Source organism: Moschus berezovskii, chromosome 28, assembly GCF_049115385.1.
Source record: "Moschus berezovskii isolate FMDL1 chromosome 28, NW_MosBer_1.0, whole genome shotgun sequence".
Taxonomy (NCBI): domain Eukaryota; kingdom Metazoa; phylum Chordata; class Mammalia; order Artiodactyla; family Moschidae; genus Moschus; species Moschus berezovskii.
In genome coordinates, this window is record NC_142487.1 from 24,732,812 (window position 1) to 24,754,114 (window position 21,303).

Genomic DNA, 21,303 nt, shown 5'->3' on the forward strand with positions numbered 1-21,303 from the left:
GCTTCTTTCTGGATCATAGGAGGAAAGCATTCAGTCTTTCACCATTAAATATAATGTTAGATTTTTAGTAGGTGCTCTTTAAGTTGAACAAGTTCCCCTGTCTTCCTCTATTTCTGTTTTTCTGAGAGTTTTTAAAATCGTGATGTCAAATTTTATCAAATTATTGACATGATCATATGATTGTTTCTTCTTCAGTCTGTTAAAATTTTGGATAGCATTGAGTTTTTGAATATAGAACCAGGCTTGCTTCCCAACTGAATAAATCTCACTTTGTCATGGTATATAATTCTTATTATATGTTGAATTCTACTTGCTTACGTTTTGTTAAGGATTCATGAGAGTCACTGATCTGTAGTTTTATTTTCATTTATATGTTGACCCTTGAACAACCTTAGTTTGAACTGAGTGGATCCACTTATATGTGGTTCTTTTTCCCTGGTAAGTACTACAGTATTACGTGAGCCAACCAGCATCGTTGGTTGAGTATCCACAGACAAGGAGGAGCCGCAGATACACGGAGGACTTCACAGTGATTGTACTCAGTATCATGTGAGTCTATGAACGTGTACCCCTCTTTCGTTGTCATAGCAATGCACTTCTTCCAGATAGTGGGGGAAATCTGTGTTTTATCTCGAATGGGAAAATAAGTGAGTTAGGAAAGGACATTTGTAGGAAGTTCTTTCAAGTTCTCAGGTGTTCTGGAGAATGGAAGTTTTGGGAGACCTCATCTAGTTCACCTGTCAGCTTTCAGTTAGTTTCTTTCAGTTCAGTAATTGTCGAATCTTCTATCTAATTCTTGCATGCGTGCTAAGTTGATTCAGTCGTGTCCAGCTCTGTGTGCCCACATAGACTGTAGCCTGCCAGACTCCCCTGTCCATGGTATTCTCCAGGCAAGAATACTGGAGTGGGTTGCCATTTCCTTCTACAGGGGATCTTCCCAATACAAGGAGCGAACCTGCATATTTTTTGTATCCTGCATCAACAGGCAGGTTCTTTGCCATTAGTGCCACCTATTATATCCTTGGGGCAATACATTTAAGGTCTCTTTCAAAGACCCAGAACCCAAATCCCTCTTTTGTCATCATCCCTCTTCCCATCCCTCAAATTACAAGCAAACTAATATTAAAGAGTATAAGGCTGGACCCCCCGTGGCCATCTTGGCTTCTCCTTCTCCTCTTCCCTTTCCCGCCAGCGGGAAGAAGCCCTGCCGGACTCTGACTATTGTGCTCTATTCTCTCATTCCCTCCCCCACTGCTGGAGTGTCCTTGAGGTGTCGGTTCCTGGTAGAAATCAACCTTCTCCTAACCTCCCCCTCCTAACCTCCTGTCCAGAAACAGCATTCTGCCCAGAAACAGCAAGAACTATTCCGCTGTGTCAGCACAACCTTGAGCAGATCGGGCGACCAACCCAGTCTTGCCCCCTGGCTAACTGACCTATGAGGGACCACCACTCCAAATCTTGCCTAAAGCTATATAAGTTGCCTCTTGCCTTGTTCGGCACGGAATTCCTCGACCTTGCTCTGTTGGGTCCTGGAATCCCGCCCAGGGGGGGCTAGCCATTAAAGCCTGTTACATGATCTATTTGGCGTCTGGGTTCTTTTATTTAACATCATTGGGCCATTTCAACCTTACACAGAGAAGCAAACGTTTACAACAGTCCTTCACTTTCTAGGTTTTCTCTTTTTTTTTTTTAGGCATAACTGTATCGGACATAACTAAGCGACTTCACTTTCACTTTAACTTCCATGCACTGGAGAAGGAAATGGCAGCCCACTCCAGTGTTCTTGCCTGGAGAATCCCAGGGACGGCGGAGCCTGGTGGGCTGCTGTCTATGGGGTCGCACAGAGTCGGACACGACTGAAGCGACTTAGCAGCAGCAGCAGCAGTGTCTAAATCTACTAAAATAACTAGAAGCATCTTGAAAGGAAGCAAGTGAAAGTATTCAACTTCAGTTTTTTGTTCCCAGACCTTGGTTGAAAGTGATGTGGTTTGCATCCATGAGTGTGTACAGATAAGGCAGTGGCGAGCACTCGTGGATGTTTGGGTCGCTGCTTTCTGTCTCTCCCTAATCTGGGTGAATATGTGTTTGTCTGTTTGTTTGTTTGAACATACTGCATTTTCATCCAGTGAGTAAATTAAACTACTTTAAGAGTTTTGGTCCACTTCTCTTTAAGTTTCTACAAACTAGCTCTTGTTCTTCTCCCTTGTTTCAGCGGGGGTCTCAGCAGAAGCCATGCAGACTATCACCACTGCTCCTGATGCCTCCGGGCCAGAAGCCAAAGTCCAAGAGGAGGAGCACGACCTTGTGGATGATGACATCACGACCGGTAAGAAGAGACGTCTTTAATGTCATCGGGAAATGCCTCTAGGTCATCTCTAGCAGGACCAAGCGCATGGATGGAGACTTTCCTTGATGGAAGGCTCAGCTTTTTGAGTTCCTTTAGTGCCCTTTCTGATCTTGAAGTAGAAAGAAGCAGAACTGTTTATTTGGTCCAGGTTTGCTCATTGTTGCCTTAACAATGAACCCGCTGGCTGTGTGTTCGATTTTCCAGGGACCTTCTAATTTAGAAGCTAGGATCATTACTGAAGTCTTGGACCGTGTAGGGGAGCACGCCTCTTGTGTTATGACAGGTTTTACAGTTACAGTAGTGTTGTTCAGTCACCAAGTCACGTCCGGCTCTTTGAGACCCCGTGGACTGCAGCACGCCCTAGGGTAGACTGAAAATACTGAAGTTGTAACAGAGATACGTGCAACATAGGCTCCCTGAGGAAACGCACCTGTGCGGTAGAAATGAGTGCTTTTTCAAAAGTTACTTACATTGTTTAGGTATTGAGCATTCTTCTCTGTATTATTTATCGTATAATCAGACATGGTAAAATTTAGGAAAGCCACACACTGCATTATGTTCAACCTATCTTTTTATAGACTTAGAGCAGTGTCAGTTACTGAATATGCAAATGCATTCAGCTCAATTTCTTTCAGGGCACGGAGGATAAAAACAATCTAGTATACTATTTGTATCGTTATTAAGAATGATAAGCTCTTGGTTTTGGTGTGGATGGTTAAAAAGTAAAATGTGACCAGATAAATCTGTAACTACTGTGAAGCAAGAAATATTGACTTAATAGTAATCAATAATTGTTGGAGAAGACTCTTGAGAGTCCCTTGTACTGCAAGGAGATCCAACCAGTCCATTCTAAAGGAGATCAATCCTGGGTGTTCATTGGAAGGACTGAGGCTAAAGCTGAAACTGCAATACTTTGGCCACCTCATGCGACGAGTTGACTCACTGGAAAAGACTCTGATGCTGGGAGGGATTGGGGGTAGGAGGAGACGGGGACGACAGAGAATGAGATGGCTGGATGGCATCACCGACTCTGTGGACATGAGTTTGAGTGAACTCCGGGAGTTGGTGATGGACAGGGAAGCCTGGCGTGCTGTGATTCATCAGGTCACAGAGAGTCGGACACGACTGAGCGACTGAACTGAACTGAACTGAATCAATAATTTGAAAAGAAGTATGCTCACAAAGTGTCAGTAAAATTTTCAACAGTCGTTAGAGGAAGAGGGGGTAAAAATCTACAAGGGAGTTGGCTTTTTTCCTCCCTGTTTCCACTGAACGCTGTGTGTGGCAGGCTCGTTACTGTTATCACCTGAACGCTCTTTAATTTCTTTCACTGGGCAGAAGTTGAGGGAACCTACTGTTCTCTCTTGAAAATGTTCAAAGCCTGTATTTAAAAACCTAGGGACTGCCACTGCTGTAGTTGACTTTATCAAGGAACATCTGGTTTTCAGCAAAAAATGTGATGATGGTGGTGGTGGCTCTTGCTTTTTAATGTATTGGTTCATTGATTTAAAAAATATCATCCATCTTAAATATACATGTAAATTATTTCTCAAACTTCCAACTATGCTAAAAGTAATTTATATGGTAAGTTATAGGGTTTGTTTCAGTAGCTACTAGAAGATATCATTTCATTTGCAAATTTTTTATTTTTTATTTCTTTTTTTTTAAACTTTGTATTTTGTATTGAAGTGTAGCCAATTAACAATATTGTGATAGTTTTAGGTCAACAGTGAAGGTACTCAGCCTTTCCTATATATGTGTCCATTCTCCCCTACACTCCCCTCCCATCTAGGCAACTTGTAGATTTTTAAAAATGAGTTCTTGCTCTTTTCAGTTTTCACTGCTTTTTAAAAAATAATATTATAGATATGTTTTGTTATTACCTCAAAATTTAAAGGTTTTCTTGTCTGCAAAAAGTCATGGTTTAAATAATAGAAATTGCCTTTGCAATAGTAGAATATCTCACTTTCCATTCTGGAAGAAAAGCTGAAGTTTTGAGCACTCAAGTTAACTATTATTAAATCAGTACTTTGAAATTATGAACTATGCTCTACCGAAGTCACGAGTTAGGGCACGTGACTCTGTTTATTTTACTGTTAAAAAAAATCAGGAAGCTTAAAAATGAAAATCTAGTTTGAAGAGTCAATTAATGCTACATAAACTATATTTTAATCTGTAAGAAGTTCAGTTAAATGCGTGTGATGCATGGCTTTATCAGTTATTTACTCATTTCCTGCCATGAGTACTAGAGGGGAGAATGCTCAGGATCCAAAGAATTTAAATAACTGAAAAAAGGCTTCCTTAACATGTTGTCAGAGCAACCGGCATGCTGCAGCCTGTGGATCGTTCAAGTTACCTTTAGATTGTGTGACTTGATTAAGATGTGGTATAGATTTTTGTGAAGGTTTAGAAGAAAACCATATTTCTTTTTATTGACTAGAATCCTATATAAATTGCATTATGAAAAATATGGTAGGTGCATTTGAGAGAAACCTGTTTCAAGCAGAATAATCTTATTTTAGGCTAACCAGCATTGTAGAGCTCAGGAGGTACTGCAAAAGGGAAAACTGGCCAATTCAGATATTCACCCTGAAAACCCTGATTTTTGCCCTGATTATTTAAAAGGAATTGCTGTCATAATATCACCTGATAAAATAAAATAGAAATTATATAGTGACAGAGATATTTGCCTTTATTTTGAATGAATTCTTATTTGATTGCTGTAGCTAGGCTAATATACGTAGCTGTATTAATTTTATTTTTGTGGTAATCTGAGGCTGAATTCTCCAGTTAACTGAATTCAAGAGCTGACCAAGATTACAATTCAAATATGCAGTATAGTTTAGTGCTTTTGCTATAGGCAGAATTTCATAGCTGAGATTTTTTTTCTGGGTGAGAGTGAATGAGGTATGAATATTGTCTTGCGACCCTTGATCTGAGCTTGGCTGTCTTTGTTAGTGTTTGCTGTATAAAAGTAAAGACGCATGGGTAAAGCTGTGTAAGTGTTGGCTATGATCAATTGGAACTAATTAAATTTGTTTGAAATGAAGAGTCTTAACTGGAAGAGAACAGCTGGAAAAACTGGGAAGAAAAAATTGAGCCTTGATTGAGACAATTTAAACCTTCACCCTGTCATTTCAAAAATATGCTGCAGCTTCTTTCTAAATCTCTCTTTTTAAAGCTAATATCTATTGATCGGCTCTACAAAGCTGTGCCAGTGGTGCCTTGGCCAACACTCACTCTCAGTTTTACCCAGCATTCCAGCCTAAGGTTCATCAGGCTTTTTCCTTTAACCAAATGTCTTAAATTATATATCAAAGCCATACTAGATTAATAATGTCTAATATTAACAATATTAGATTAATATTGTTGTATGTAGAAAAAATATTAAAACCATTTCTCATTTTAAAAAAATATTACAAAGTATGCCTGGGGAATATACTCCCTGCCCCCACCAAAGGAATTCTTTCAGGTTTGGCAGTACTCTGTATATTTAAAATCTATTTTAACAATAATAGTATTTTCTTTAAAGTACAGAGAATGGCATTAAGATTGTTTCTGGATTATTTATAATTTTAGAGTCACACAGATATTCTATCCCTGTGCATTTGCTTTTGTATGTATACTTTTATTTTTGATATTCCAGTTTAAACGTTTATATATATATATAATTAATATTTGTAAATAGCATGTTCTTATTTTCACTGTAATATTAATAGGTGATAATTATATTAATGGAGTAAATCTCATTAAAAACTGATATATATACATTTTCAGACAAATCATGATCTGTTTTTTTAAGGTAGACCTTTTGGGTGAGTTGGTTATTTTTATGCAGTTTTCATGGAGGTAAAGGATAGCATTCTGAGTGAGAATGAAGAGGTATATTCCCTAAATGTTGTATTTTTTTTTTTATTGGAGGCTAATTATTTTACAATATTATATTGGTTGGTTTTGCCATACACTGACATGAAACATCCTCCCTTAATATCAGGTTAAAAAGAACTTTGGACAGGTTTCATTCACAAACCTGCACGGATCCCTTTAAGACATTGACTATATTCTCCTGGGGGTCGCACTGCAGCATCCTCCCCTTTGTTCAATACCACAAGGACACACAGTGACCACACAACAGCAGTGAAGGGTCAGGAGCCACTGACATTGTCAAAAAGAGACAATTCGATGCCACATCAGCAGCACAGTGGGCAGATTCAGCCGCTCACAACAGTCGCAGCAATGACACATAAATTCGGATGGGTGTGTTGACTCTCTTTGTTGTATTTTTTTTGTAAAATTTAATTTATATAAAAAAGATGAGAAATGCTGTGGAATAAAGAAAAAAATAGAGAAAGGTAAGAGAACTTGAAAGTAGTATCAAGTTGTTAACTTCATCCCAACCGCTTTATTCTTGATCCTTTGAAGTGTATTCTAGATATTTGGCCAGTTAGATGAGGAAGCGTGTCCAGGGCAGTTCACGTTCAAGGGACTGAGAATGTGTCCTGCCTCATTCCAGAGCCCACGTGTGAGCTTGAGCACCACCCAGCCTGCCTCGTAGCCTCAGACTCGCTGAACTTTGGCATCTTTTCTTTTGAAATGAGAGGTGAGCCACAGTCCACCTCTACTGCTTAGGATTGCAAGCATGAGCCTGATGTTTGCCAACTATCCTGTCTTACTGCCTAGAAGGCAAACTTGTTATTCTAAAGTTAGAGCAAGAGATTATCTCCCATAAGGGGAAAAAATCAGCATGTATTCTTTAAATGTTCTTTTACAATTTGTTCTTTATTTCTAACTAGTATGATGTTAAGACTGTAAATGTAATTAATGTTCATAATATAAATAGTTATTATGTACTTGTAAAAGGAAATTCATGTGGTTCCATCTAGCTTTTTGAAGTCACCAACATAAAAGTGACACCTTAACATAGATTCACACAACAAAGCCAACATTTCTAGTATATTAAAATAGAGCTGAAAAGCACGTCTTGTCTGAGACGAATTATTGATTTGTTAATTTTATCATTTACTGAGGCCCTGTTCATAAATGTTTATACATTTGTTTTGACTGAAAGATAGGAAATTCATCTTGTTAAAGTTCCAAAGAGCAAAATTTAGGGCATTATATAGTCAGAAATCAGAAATACTTTCTTGGTAGAGAGATAGAAGCCATATAATTAGTAAACTAGAATAAGACTTTCTGCATTTTACCCTTTCCCTTTCTCATTCGTTAATTTATAACTGATAGTCTCAGAACAATGTGATTGTTAAATCATTTGTTCTAAACTGTTATCACTACTCTTCTGATTGACTTAAAAATGTTGACTACTACAAAATATGAGTTTACTATTATGAATATTTTGGATAATTATACATCATGAGTGCTGTGGTTTATTTACCATGTACTTTCCTTTTTTAAGAAAAATAAGTGTGGATTTCATAGTTTTCTGAAATATGTCATTTCAAGTAATTTACCTTTATATACTTTTTTTTAAAATCTGGGAAGTGAAAATGCAAAGTAAAATATTTTTTGCTGCTTAGTATTTATAACTCAGTACACATTGATAATACTTCCTCAGATCTCAGTGATGCTTTATTGCGACTGTGCTGCTAAGTACAGTTATCATCTTGATCTTACACGCTTTCGTCAGGCTTTTTGGAGAAGGAAATGGCAACCCACTCAAGTAGTCTTGCCTGGAGAATCCCATGGACAAAGGAGCCTGGTGGGCTACAGTCCATGGGGTCGCAAAGAGTCGGACACGACTGAACGACTAACACACACACACATTGATAAGATGTTAAGTAGATTGTTTCTGAATATGGTATTTGAGAGGTGACAGGAATATTAAAATATAGTCCAAAGTATGGCTTTTCTTCATTCATTTTCTCTTTTCATATTTTCCACTTTGGGTGATTGACTTTCCCTTTTCTTTGGTTTTAGCTGCCACTTACTTGTTAAAGACTACTGAATCTGTATCTCCAACCTAAGCTTGTGCTCTCGAGGGTCAGATTAATGTGTCCCCTTGCCCAAATGTCCCATAGATCCCTAGATACCGAGTCCAAAATGAGCTCATATTTATTTCTAAAACTCATCTCCTTTTTGTATTGAGATCTCATAAAAGATGTCACTGAGGGTGTCATTAGCCACTTAACACTCCAAACCAGAAATCACGGAATAATCCTGACTCTCCCACTTTCCAACATTGTCCACTGGTAGTTGCTACTATTTCTTGTAAAATACACCTCCTATATACCTTGAGAGTCCCTTGGACTGCAAGGAGATCCAACCAGTCCATTCTAAAGGAGATCAGTCCTGGGTATTCATTTGAAGGACTGATGCTGAAGCTGAAACTCCAATACTTTGGCCACCTCGTGTGAAGAGTTGACTCACTGGAAAAAGACTCTGATGCTGGGAGGGATTGGGGGCAGGAGGTGAAGGGGACGACAGAGAATGAGATGGCTGGATGGCATCACCGACTTGATAGATGTGAGTCTGCGTGAACTCCGAGAGTTGGTGGTGGACAGGGAGGCCTCGCGTGCTGTGATTCATGGGGTCGCAGAGTTGGATATGACTGAGCAACTGAACTGAACTGGTCTGACTGATATACCTCCCAGTGATTTTCCCCTTCTCCATTTCCACAAAGAGTACCCATGTCTAGGCTTTTAATTCTGTACTTTTATTTTTTTTTTAATTTTTTTTTAAAAATTCTATACTTTTAAACAGTGGTCTGAGTTGTCTCCTGAGCCATACTTGTGTCTCTGTGCCTCTCCCCTTACCCTGGGAGCTGTGCCACCTCATTACTAAGCTCATCTCTGTCCCTGAAAACCAAAATCTCCTACGGTTTTCCCTGTAACTAGAGGTAGCAGAGTAGCCATTATCCAAGAGACCATTCTGGGGCTTGGGGCCCCACCACTGGAGAAGCAGGGTGGCTTGTATGGGTGTGGGGGAGAGGTAGGGAAGTGGGGAGGTCACCATGGGAGAGAGAAATACAAAGTTTTTCCAGAGTTTTCCATGTTTAACACATGCCACTGAAGAAGCAGAGTGTAGGATCCTGTTGTGTGATGGTATGCATAGTGTATTTTTTGCCATTCTCCTAGGGATCTGCTGTCAGTCATTTAGCACTTTGAAAACTTGCTTTTTATTGTTCACTGAAAATTGCAAGTTAACACACCCTGATTTATTATGTTTAAGTTTATGTTTAAAAGGTTGAGCTGGGGTGACTTGCCTCTGAAAAAGCCCAAAAGGAAATAAGCAAGAGCACAGATGAAAGAAAGTGGCTAAAAAATACCATTAGAATCTTCAGCTTCACTTTAAAACAATTTTTGGACATTTATAGAGAGAAAATATGCATAATATCAATGCATTTTGACCAAGAAAGTATTTGTATAGTATTTGAATGAATTAAATATCCTAAAGAATCAGAAGTGCTATAATACACATTACTCCAATTAGCTGTTACATTGGCTCCAAATCTTTTATAATGATATTTTCTAATAGCACTTGTTTTTTGTTTTTTTTTAATGTATATGTATTGACTGTGTATAATGCTTCAACAGGGGGTTGGTCCACCATTGCCTTGACTAGACGGACTTTGGTTGGCAAAGTAATGTCTCTGCTTTTTAATATATTATCAAGGTTGGTCATAACTTTCCTTCCAAGGAGCAAGCGTCTTTTAATTTCATGGCTGCAATCAGCATCTGCAGTGATTTTGGAGCCCAAAAAAACAAAGTCTGACACTGTTTCCACTGTTTTTCCATCTATTTCCCATGAAGTGATGGGACCAGATGCCATGATCTTTGTTTTCTGAATGTTGAGATCATAAAGGCTTAGAGTTTGGGTTTTAGATTTAATACTATATGTGTTTTATGAACTTAGACTCAATAGGAACAAAGAAGAAATATTTAATTGGATAAGAATATAGGAGCTGTTAAAAGAAAAACCTTTCATGTGAGTAACCTTCAGGATGAACTTAAAGTTTGGCCTTTTATGAGCTGTGTAGTAATACCTCACGGATAAGAATGAATTGCATTAGATTGTGGCACACTATTATATATCTGTATATTACATGAATTGCCCTTATAATTGATATCAAACCCATATGACCACAAGTTGTAATTCACAAAAGTAATGACAACAATGTCTCATAATTCACAGAGTTTATGTCATACCTGTGAATGATTACTTTTACTGTGCAAACCATGTTAAAGGCAAAAAACAGGCTTTAAAACAGATGTGGAGTTTGAAGAGTTCTTCTTCCTGATAGTTTCTAGTCACTTTTAAGATACAAAAAGATAGATTGACTAGTATCCTTGAATTCCCCCATGACTTTTCAGATTAAAATTAATTGTCAAGCTTTATTCTTATGTTTATATTTACTATATGAGATGAGGACAGTCAAGAATTTGGATATCTGAATGTATTTTCTCTCCATGATGTAATATACTAGAAAGGGAAGTTCTCCCCTCACAGTTAGGGCAAAATCAAGTGAGAATGTTTGCGCTTTCTTTTTGGATTGTGGTATGTACTAAATAATAATGTGTGAATTAAATGAAGTAAACCTGATTTAAAAGGATTGAGAGAAACTGAATTAACGATTCTCTTTGCTTGTTTACTGAGTTTGTTACAATATGGCTCCTTTTTTTTTTTTTTTTAATGTTTTGATCTTTTGGCCATGACACACGTGGGATCTTAGCTTCCCAACCAGGAATCAAAACCCACACCCCAGCATTGGAAGGCAAAATCTTAACCACTGGACCAGCAGGGGAGTCTTGCCCTTTTTGTATATACATATTTTTCTGTGTTTTTGGTTTCCCCTAAAAAAATTATAAGGAATATCCCATTTGGTTCAACAGAAATTTAATATGTAGCTTGCATTTTTCTATCAGCACATTCTGGGGGGGATTTAATAAAGCAAGAATCCTTGTTGAGAGGCTGAAGGTATAATTTTGGAGAGGTTTTATGTTCACCTATATCTCTGCGCACACACACACATACATGTGCCTATGACAGACTTTAGGTGGGTGGATTCAGAGCTCTGGCGATCAGGCGCGGGCAGGAATTGCATTTCATGTGAGCCTGCGTTTGTGACACAGGTGGAGAGACACGAGGAGAGAATCTTGAGCTAAAGTTGCTCGTTTAGAACTTGGTTTGAGAGGAAGCCTTGTGGCTTCCAGCTCTTGGCCAGGGTGACGGACTGGAAGGACCATCCGGATCACGGATCTCTTGTCAGGTCGAGTGTGTTCGTTTGGAGCGCGGCAGGTTTCATATCCTGTGCTGTGTGTTTCTTTAAAGCAGGGCTTATTAGTAAAGGGATTTATGATGTTGATGGTACATGCTAGCTTCATGCCCATGTGCTTAATTCTGCTTCCATGGTTTTTCTTTTCATTCAACAGTTACTTTTGCTCACCTTCTAGGTTTTGAATTGTTGAGTGTAGGGTGAGGCTTATACTCCAAAGGGCAAGACTGATGGCTGGTTGTGTTTTATTATTTGGGGGGAAATTTTTACCTGAAGAACTATTACTCATGAAGGTTTAATAAACTCATGTTACTGTGAGGCAAAACTTACATTTCATATGTATGTCCAAGAGTGATTTCATGGAAATGGAAAGCAAAATGAAACACATTGAAATCAATGGGATGAAAAGCTGCTCTGTAGTAGCAAATATGTAATTTGAATATTTTAGAATAAATGTGGTTACAGCATAGGCCCTGATAGCTCATTCTCCGTTCACGTCTCAGCTTCCTTGCTTATTCACTGTATGGCCTTGTGCAGGTTACATGACCATGCCAGACCTCAGTTTTCTCACCTGAAATTTGAGGATTGTGACATTGTTAGAGGGTTAAATGAGATGATGCATACAATCTTCTTAGCAGAGCAATTGGCAGATAGCAAGAGCTCGAGAAGTGTTATAGCCTCTCCCACCTCCTCATTACCGCTATTATCCTGAAATGATTTGCTTTTAATAAATAGAATAAATGGTTTGTTACTAACTTATGAATCATTTATAAATTAGTTCTTCCTGATGACTTGATGATCTTTTTTAGGTAGTTTTTCACTCCCAGGAATATAAAGTTATTATATTAATTTATATTTTATAGATAGGGAAATAAGCTGCATCTAAACTTCTGTGCAGATTTTTAGAAATTCATAAAAGCTGGCTCATGAAATATAGATAAATTATTATATTCTCTTAAACACTTTTATAGGGCTTCTTCTTTTTTTTTTTGCCACATTTCTTGTCTGAATTAAATCTGACCAAGAAGTATGAATCAGTTATAAAATAGAAATAATGACATTTTTAAAAGATATTTGGAAATGGCACCCCACTCCAGTACTCTTGCCTGGAAAATCCCATGGACTGAGGAGCCTGGTAGGCTACAGTCCATGGGGTCGCAAAGAGTCGGACACGACTGTGCGACTTCACTCACTCACTCATACTTAAGATAGCTAAGGAAGATTTAATTTTGCATATTCAAACTCATGTTTGGCCAGCGATGATCTGTAAGGGAGGGGTGGGAGAGAATTGGTGATGCTGAAAACATTTCTGAAGAATCTTTTTAAATTTTATTTTCAGTTGGAGGATAATTACTTTACAATATTGTGATGTCTCTGCCATACATCACCATGAATCAGCCATAGGTATACAGATGTCTCCTCCATCGTAAACCTGCCTCCCCACCCCACCCCTTTGGGTTGTCAGAGAGCACCAACTTTAGGTTCCCTGTGTCATACAGAAGATTCCCACTTGACTGTCTGCTTTGCATATGATAATATATGTTTCACTGCTGCTCTCTCAAATCATCCCACCTCCTCTCTGGCTGACTGTGTCCAACAGTCAGTTCTCTACGTCTGTATCTCCATGCTGCCCTGTAGATAGGTTCATCGGTACCATCTTTCTAGTTTCCATATATATGCATTAATATGTGGTATTTGTCTTTATCTTTCTGACTGACTTCATATTGTATAATAGGCTCCAGGGACATCTGCCTCATTAGAACTGTTTCAAATGCATTCCTTTTTATAGCTGAGTAATATTCCATTGTGTGTATGTACCACAACGTCTTTATCTGTTCATCTGTTGATGGACATCTAGGTTGCTTCCATGTCCTGGCTATTGTAAGTAGTCTACAATAAACACTGTGCCTTTTTCAGTTATGTTTTCCTCAGAGTATATGCCCAGGAGTGGGATAGATAGGTCATATGGTAGTGTTATGCCTAGTTTTTTAAGGACTAGTCAAGGCAGTCTTGAGAAAAAAGAATGGAGCTGGAAGAATCAACGTTCCTGACTTCAGACTTTACTACAAAGCTGCGGTCATCAAGATAGTATGGTAGTGGCACAAAAGTAGAAATATTAGATAGAAACCCCAGAGATAAATCCATGTACCTATGGGCACCTTATCTTTGACAAAGGAAGCAAAAATACAATGGAGAAAAGACAGTCTCTTCAATAAGTGCTGTGGGGCAAGCTCAGTATCTGCATGTTGAAAGAATGAAATTAGAACACTTGCCGACACCATACACAAAAATAAACACAAAATGGATTAAAGACCTAAGTGTAAGGCCAGAAATGATAAAACTGTAAAACTATATTTATAACTGTAGTTAGAAAACTATACATGTTTTTCTCTTAGAGGAAAACATAGAGCATTCTTTGGCATAAATCACAACAAGATCCTAGAGTAGTGGAAATAAAAACAGAGATAAACAAATGAGACCTAAGTAAACTTAAAAGCTTTTGCACAAGGAAGGAAACTGTAAGCAAAGTGAAAAGACAACCCTCAGAATGGGAGAAAATAATAGCAAATGAAACAACTGACAAGGAACTAATCTCCAAAATATATAAGCAACTCATACAGCTCAATACCAGAAAAGTAAGTAACCCAATTAATTGAAAAGTGGGCAGAAGACTTAAAAACAGACATTTCTCCGGAGAAGACGTGTAATAGCTAATAAATGCATGAAAAGATGCTCAACATCCCTCATTATTGAAGAAACGCAGTGAGGTATCATCTCACACTGGTCAAAATGGCCATTATCAAAAAGTCTACAAGCAGTAAATGCTGGAGAGGGTGTGAAGAAAAGGGAACCCTCTTGCACTGTTAGTGGGAATGCAAATTGATATAGCCACTGTGGAGAATAGCATGGAGATTCCTTTCTGAAAAATCTGACTCAGCCATTTAGCTGAAAGTCACTACTAGACTTAAGAAAGCATATTTAAAAGACAATAAAACTAACACAACATTGTAAATCAACGATGCTGCAATGCAGATTTTTAAAAAGATGATAAAACCTAAAGAATAAAAGAAAATCTTCATATACTGTCAATAACAATCTTGTCAAGTAATAAAAAGGAGAAACTTTTAATGCAACTCTCATACTTGCGAAGAATGCTTACCTTATAGCTCAGTTTTTTAAAAGGTATGTTCCAAATATTTGGCAAGCTCATGTTTTACTTCCCAGGCTGGGCTTGATTTCTCTGTCTTGGCCTTCTTCCCTATATTCCAGATTTATATAACTGGGTGAGAATTTGGAGATAAATGATTGAAAGATACAGGAAATCAAGTTAACAGCAGCAACAAAAGAGAATTACTGACTTCATAGAAGCAAAAAAAAAAGTCGTACTGAAAATGTTATCATGGTTGATCAACCACATGGTTAAGCTGTGAGCAGCATGCACATCTTCAGGAAAATGTCCACACTGAATATGATGTCATAGTTTTCAGCAGAACTATGATATAATAAATTGGGAGGCAGAGGAAGAAGGCAGAAGACAGTCTGTGTGTGAATACAGGGCATGTATGCGTATGGGATAGGGCAGGATCAGGACCGACAAGAGATGGTGCTACACGGCAGGGAAGATGGTGAAAGGGAACAAAAGGTGTAGAGCTCTAACACTCTAAGTCACTTTTCTTAGAGTGGTATTTAAGTTCATTTTAAATGTTCTGCTTATTTAAAATCCTTTAGGTTTACAATTAAAATAAGCTAATTGTTACCTAATATTCCAGTAAGACAAAACATCCAATAAGATGAATACTTATATTTACAAATGTCAATTGAAATGAAATAATTTATGGGACCACGTGCAGAATCGTGGCTGAGATGAGCTACCCCGCGCCCAGGGTTAGGGCGGTGGCCGAGAGGAGCTGTACCACGTTCAGGAGGCAGTGACTGCTTGGGCACCGGAGGGCCGAGAGGAGCTGATCTACATTCAAAGCAGGAGGCGCGGCCTTGAGGAGATACCCCTCGTCCAAGGTAAGGTACAGCAGCTGCGCCTTGCTGGAGCAGCTGGGAAGAGATACTCCACGACCAAGTGGAATATAAGAATCCAGTGTTCTGGGGAGGAAGAAACAAGATGGCGGAGGGATAAGATGGCAAGACCACTTTCTCCCCCACAAATTCATCAAAAGAACATTTGAACGCGGAGTAAAGTCCACAAAACAACTTCTGAATACTGGCAGAGGACATCAGGCTCCCAGAAAAGCAGCCCATTGTCTTCTAAAGGAGAGAGAAGAAATCCAGCTCCACCCACCAGAACACCGACACATGCTTCCCTAACCAGGGAACCCGGACAAGTCACCCGTCCAACCCCACACACAGCGAAGAAACTACATAATAAAGAGAACTCCACAAACTGCAAGAAGAGGGAAAGGCCACCCCAAGCAAAGCAATATAAGCAAGATGAAGAGGCAGAGAAATACCCAGCAAGTAAAGAAACAAGATAATTGCCCACCAACACAAACAAAAGAAGAAGATATAGGGAATTTACTTGATAAAGAATTTCAAATTTTGATGGTGAAAATGATTCAAAATCTTGAAAGCAAAATGGAGTTTCAGATAAATAACCTGGAGAAAAGGATTGAGAAGATGGAAGAAAGATTTAATAAGGACTTAGAAGAAATAAAAAAGAGTCAATATACAATGAATAATGCAATAGATGAGATCAGAAACACTCTGGAGGGAACAAACAGTAGAATAACAGAGGCAGAAGACAGGATAAGCGAACTAGAAGATAGAATTGTAGAAATAAATGAAACAGAGAGGAAAAAAGAAAAACGAATTAAAAGAAATGAGGACAATATTAGAGACCTCTGGGACAATGTTAAACGCTCCAACATTCGAATCATAGGAGTCCCAGAAGAAGAAGACAAAAAGAAAGACCATGAGAGAATACTTGAGGAGATAATAGTTGAAAACTTCCCTAAAATGGGGAAAGAAATAATCACCCAAGTCCAAGAAACCCAGAGAGTCCCCAACAGGATAAACCCAAGGCGAAATACTCCAAGACACATATTAATCAAATTAACAAAGATCAAACACAAAGAACAAATATTAAAAGCAGCAAGGGAAAAGCAGCAAATAACACATAAGGGGATTCCCATAAGGATAACAGCTGATCTTTCAACAGAAACTCTTCAGGCCAGAAGGGAGTGGCAAGACATACTTAAAGTGATGAAAGAAAATACCCTACAGCCCAGATTACTATACCCAGCAAGGATCTCATTCAAATATGAAGGAGAAATCAAAAGCTTTACAGACAAGCAAAAGCTGAGGGAATTCGGCATCACCAAACCAGCTCTCCAACAAATGCTAAAGGATCTTCTATAGACAGGATACACAGAAAGAGTGTATAAACTTGAACCCAAAGCAATAAAGAAAATGGCTACGGGATCGTACTTATCAATAATTACCTTAAACGTAAATGGGTTGAAATTTTCAAAAAGGCTAGGAAACAATTCTCATAGCCATCAATAGTTCAGTGTTGAGTTCATGAATAGTTTTTAAAGTTTGGGACAAACTGTAGTATTTGCTATTTGAAGTACTATTTGTAATTGACATATTACGATGTAACATTGGTCTTCATTTCCATCTTAAAACGCCTAAAAATGCCTAACAGGTTTTTAGATTTGTGAATTTTAGTTGAAATGTATTTTATGATGTTACTAAACCTGCAGAAATATTGAAATATTTCAGAGAACTTATTCACTGTACATTGAATTTATTTTATTTATATAAGTTATGAACTGTAGAAAGTTTTACTTGTTGGGTCAAATGCTTGTTGCTTCAAATGCTTGTTGCATTTGAAGTGCTAGTTACAAGAAAATCAAATACCTTCAATGTATAAATGCTATTAAGTTTTTAAAGGACTCTGGAGTATAAGTAAGTTTGTTTGAAGAAATTTAGTCTGTTCAACTTGAAAAAAATAAATAAAATTGGAAAAAAAAAAAAGAAAAGAAATAATTTATGTTGTTGCATAAGTGCTTTGTTATAAATTTAGTATAAAGAATAGTAGTATCATTCAGGTGCCATGCAAAATCTGCACACACACCACCACCCCCAGTTCTGCTAAATGATCATAGAGTTGGAGAGACCTAATTTGCAATCCAGTAGCCAGATTCTGGACCAGGCTTTTCCCCATACAAGGAATTCCTCATACTGCATCTGTAAACATAAAGGTTTTATCCAGCCTCTTCTTTCATACTGCATTATTCTTTTATTACTATGTAATAAGCTACCGTAAATATTGCAGCTTAGAGTCTCACAGTTTCTGAGGGTCAGGGTGTTATTGTTTTTAGTTGCAAGTCATGTCCAACTCTTTTGAGACCTCATGGAGCATAGCCCACCAGGCTCCTCTGTCCATGGAATTTTCCAGGTAAGAATACTGGAGTGGGTTGCCACTTTCTTCTCCAGACCATATTCCCGATCCAGGAATCAAGCCCATGTCTCCTGCATTTGGCAGAGATTCTTTACCACTAGGGAGCCACCAGGGAAGCCCCAAGGTCAGGGTGTCCAGGCAGAATTTAGTTATTTCCTCTGTTATGGTCTCACAAGGCTGTAGTTGGAATTGTGGCCAGAGTTAGGTCACGTCTTCCAATTTATCATGCCAGTTGGCTGAATTCAGTTCCTTGCAGTTGTTGGACTGATGTCCTCGGCTCCCAGAAGTCATCCACGGCTCCCTGCTGTCCACAGTTCTGTGACATGTGGCCCTGTCCGTGGGCTTTTCCCATCAAAGCCGTTTGCTTCTTCAGAATCGGCAGGAGTCTCTTTACTGCATGCTTAGGGTGCTCTGATGATGAGTGCCCTACGATGCAACCTAATTGTGGAAATGGCATCCCTTTACTTTGCTGTATTCTACTGGTTCGGAGCAAGTCCCAGATCTCTGCCCATGCGAGGGTATAACTCACTGGAGGTTGCCTGTAGGTTTCTCACAGCGTACACACCTATTTGTATATGGGGTTCATTGCCTGCACTATCATTCTTTGCATATTTTGCTTGTTGCGTGTATGCGCGTGTATGAGAGAGAATTTCCCCTCCGATGTCCTCCTTTTGTTCTTCAGCACCTTCTCCTGTGACTTGATTTCTAGACCCTTCCCTCTTCCAGTTGTCTATACCTCCTCCAGTCTGGCAGTAACATTCCTCGGAATTTAACATGCAGAACTGACGGTGCTGTCACCAGCAGACCAGTTCAAGTTTTATGGGACTGTTACTCTTGCTGATCTGGATTCTAGAAGGCTGAAATTAAACTGGTTTCCTGTAGATGATATTCTGCATTTTTGACTGTTTTTAAGTATGAAATCACGTAAACTCCATTTTTACATGAAGTGCTGTTAGTAGAACTTGATATTTATCTTTTTTTGGATTCCGTCTCATTGGCTTCAGCCCGTCATCCAGACCAGGAGTCCTTCCTCTGCTGTTTAGTGGGTTGGTTCCTCCTCCAGCTGTGTGTCCTCCGTGAATGTGGTGCACACACATGCTATGCTGTCATGTGCTAACCAGTTAATTGTGGGCGAGGCCTCAGCAAGATTCCTCCAGCACATGGTTAGGGAGCTGCTCACCCTAATGACCAGATTTCACAGGGCTATACAGGTTTGTTTTTTTCATCTCCAAGAGATTTCTTTAGATGCCTTGCTGAAATCAGGATACATTACATTATGGACAGTATAGGCTTAAGATAATGAGTTTTAAATTTGTGGCATTGAGTCTAACCTACAAGCTTTCAAAAGAGATTTTAAATCATTCTTGAAGTGCATTGAGTTGCAGTGATATTGGAGATATAATTTTTCATTAGCAGCCTATGGCAGTAATCATCATCAGGATTTTCAGGGGTCACGTTCGTCATTACTGACGGGATAATTGTCACGTGACAGAGCAGATATAACCACCTGGGTATCAGGAAGTTATGATTATCTCAATAATATATAAAGAATTATGTTTCTGACTTTGCATGTTTTATGATTTTCATAACAAATACTTTTTGATGGAGTGTTTATAAGATTGTGTAAATGCTTGATTTGTTGGCTTTAAAATCTAGATCTTATGTTACTAAGTTTTAAAGTTAGCAGAAATGTATAGTAAATCGAATACGTATCAGATTATTTATGTACTAGAGCCCTCTGTTACTAGTTTTGAATGAACTGCGGATACTTGTGATTGAATGCATATGACTCATGAAATAAGAAAAGGACCTCCCGTGTGCTTTCTGAGAATAATTTCTAAGGATGAGATATTTTCTAAAATTCCATAATTTTAATTTAAAAGAAAATGTGCAGACTGATGGAGCACTTCATGTCGTTGGTGTATACACAGTAGGCAAAGCCAACCTTCACAGACATTTCGGTTTTCTCTTCCAACTGGAGTTGGTTCCTTTTGAAGTAAAAGTAACAGATGCAAGTAATAGTCCTTTCCTCTGGTCTCTGGCCAGGATTCACCTAAATTTTGGTGAAGAGTGAAAACACAGAACAAACGAAACCATCTGCCACTCCCAACCAGCCAGCGCCTGGCCCAGCGCTGGGGACAATGCTGGAGCCACACGAGTCAGCTCCTGGGCCGTCTCCTGCTGGGGCTCAATCCAAGGTTAGGGCACGTCCTGTCAGCACAGATTTCAGGATGCGATTCCCTCACCAGCCCCTTAGAGATCAAAGAAGCTTTTAATTTGCATTTAATTCCTCCTTGAGAAACCATCCACCATATCCAGCAACAGTGGTTGAATACAGAACAACCCCATAAATACATGCTTTTCTCAAAATCTGAAATAGACTTAACCTCTTCAGACACTAAATATGAATATGTTGATTCTTTCTTGCATCCCTTAATATTTTTCTCACAAAACTGTGTGTAAAAGAAGATAAGTGTGAGCAGAAAGTATTCCTTTGTTTTAGACAATTTGCACTTTGTCATAATTTTCATTTCTTTGAAAGAGGCCTTTCAAATAAGACTTCTAAGATTATGGTTTAACCATTTGCCAGTGGGAATGTTTATACCAAGATATACCTTCAAGTTATATAAATGAATATTGGTTTCTTGAGATTATTTTATTAGAATTTTAGCAGGATTGTGATTTTATTTGTGTATTAATTCTTTTGTGAATTTTTACAGCTTCCAGGACAATGATAGGTGTCTTACCGGTAGTAGAAGGCAGCTGCTCAGAGCTGTGACTGAGCATCTGTCACACAGTGAGCATGCGTAAGCCACGTTTCATTTGTCAGGTGTGTTAGTTGGCATCTGTTTGAACGACAGATGTCAGTGCAGTTAAGACATTTTAATTTGGAGGTGTTAATCTCAGAGAGGCTCACACTTTTATTGTTTGCATTTTAAAAACAAATATAGCCATGGCCACTGATGTAATTGGCTCCTTCTTTAGTGAAGAAGCATAACTCACAACACTAGTAACTCTTTTGATCAAGCTTTTTTATGGATAGGACCTGTAAAGAGATCTTCAAAATTAGTCGTGTGACCATTTCATGAGCCAAAGAAGTCTATCGATCAGCAATGGCTGACATTTCAAAATGGCCGTGTAGAAAAATGTTATTGGATTTATTAATGTTTCTCATCAGCTGTAATCTCCAACAGATTTAAGTAAAAATGTCACAAGCTGAATCTGTTTAACAATTTGCTATTGTAAAATTTTAAACAAGTTTTATAACGTTTAATTTTGATTAGCGTGTAAAAAATTCTTACTTTTGAA

At 38.5% G+C, this 21,303-nt stretch overlaps 1 protein-coding gene across 5 annotated transcripts in view; it reads left to right on the forward strand.

The window, feature by feature from the left end:
• The window catches only part of WDR7 (WD repeat domain 7), a 345,084-nt gene that overhangs the window by 155,221 nt on the left and 168,560 nt on the right, over positions 1-21,303 (forward strand). For all 5 annotated transcript variants that reach the window (XM_055417429.2, XM_055417428.2, XM_055417427.2 and 2 more), the window contains one exon: positions 2,213-2,326. In XM_055417429.2, coding sequence (XP_055273404.1) covers positions 2,213-2,326 — 114 coding nt within the window. The remainder of the gene's footprint in view (positions 1-2,212; positions 2,327-21,303) is intronic.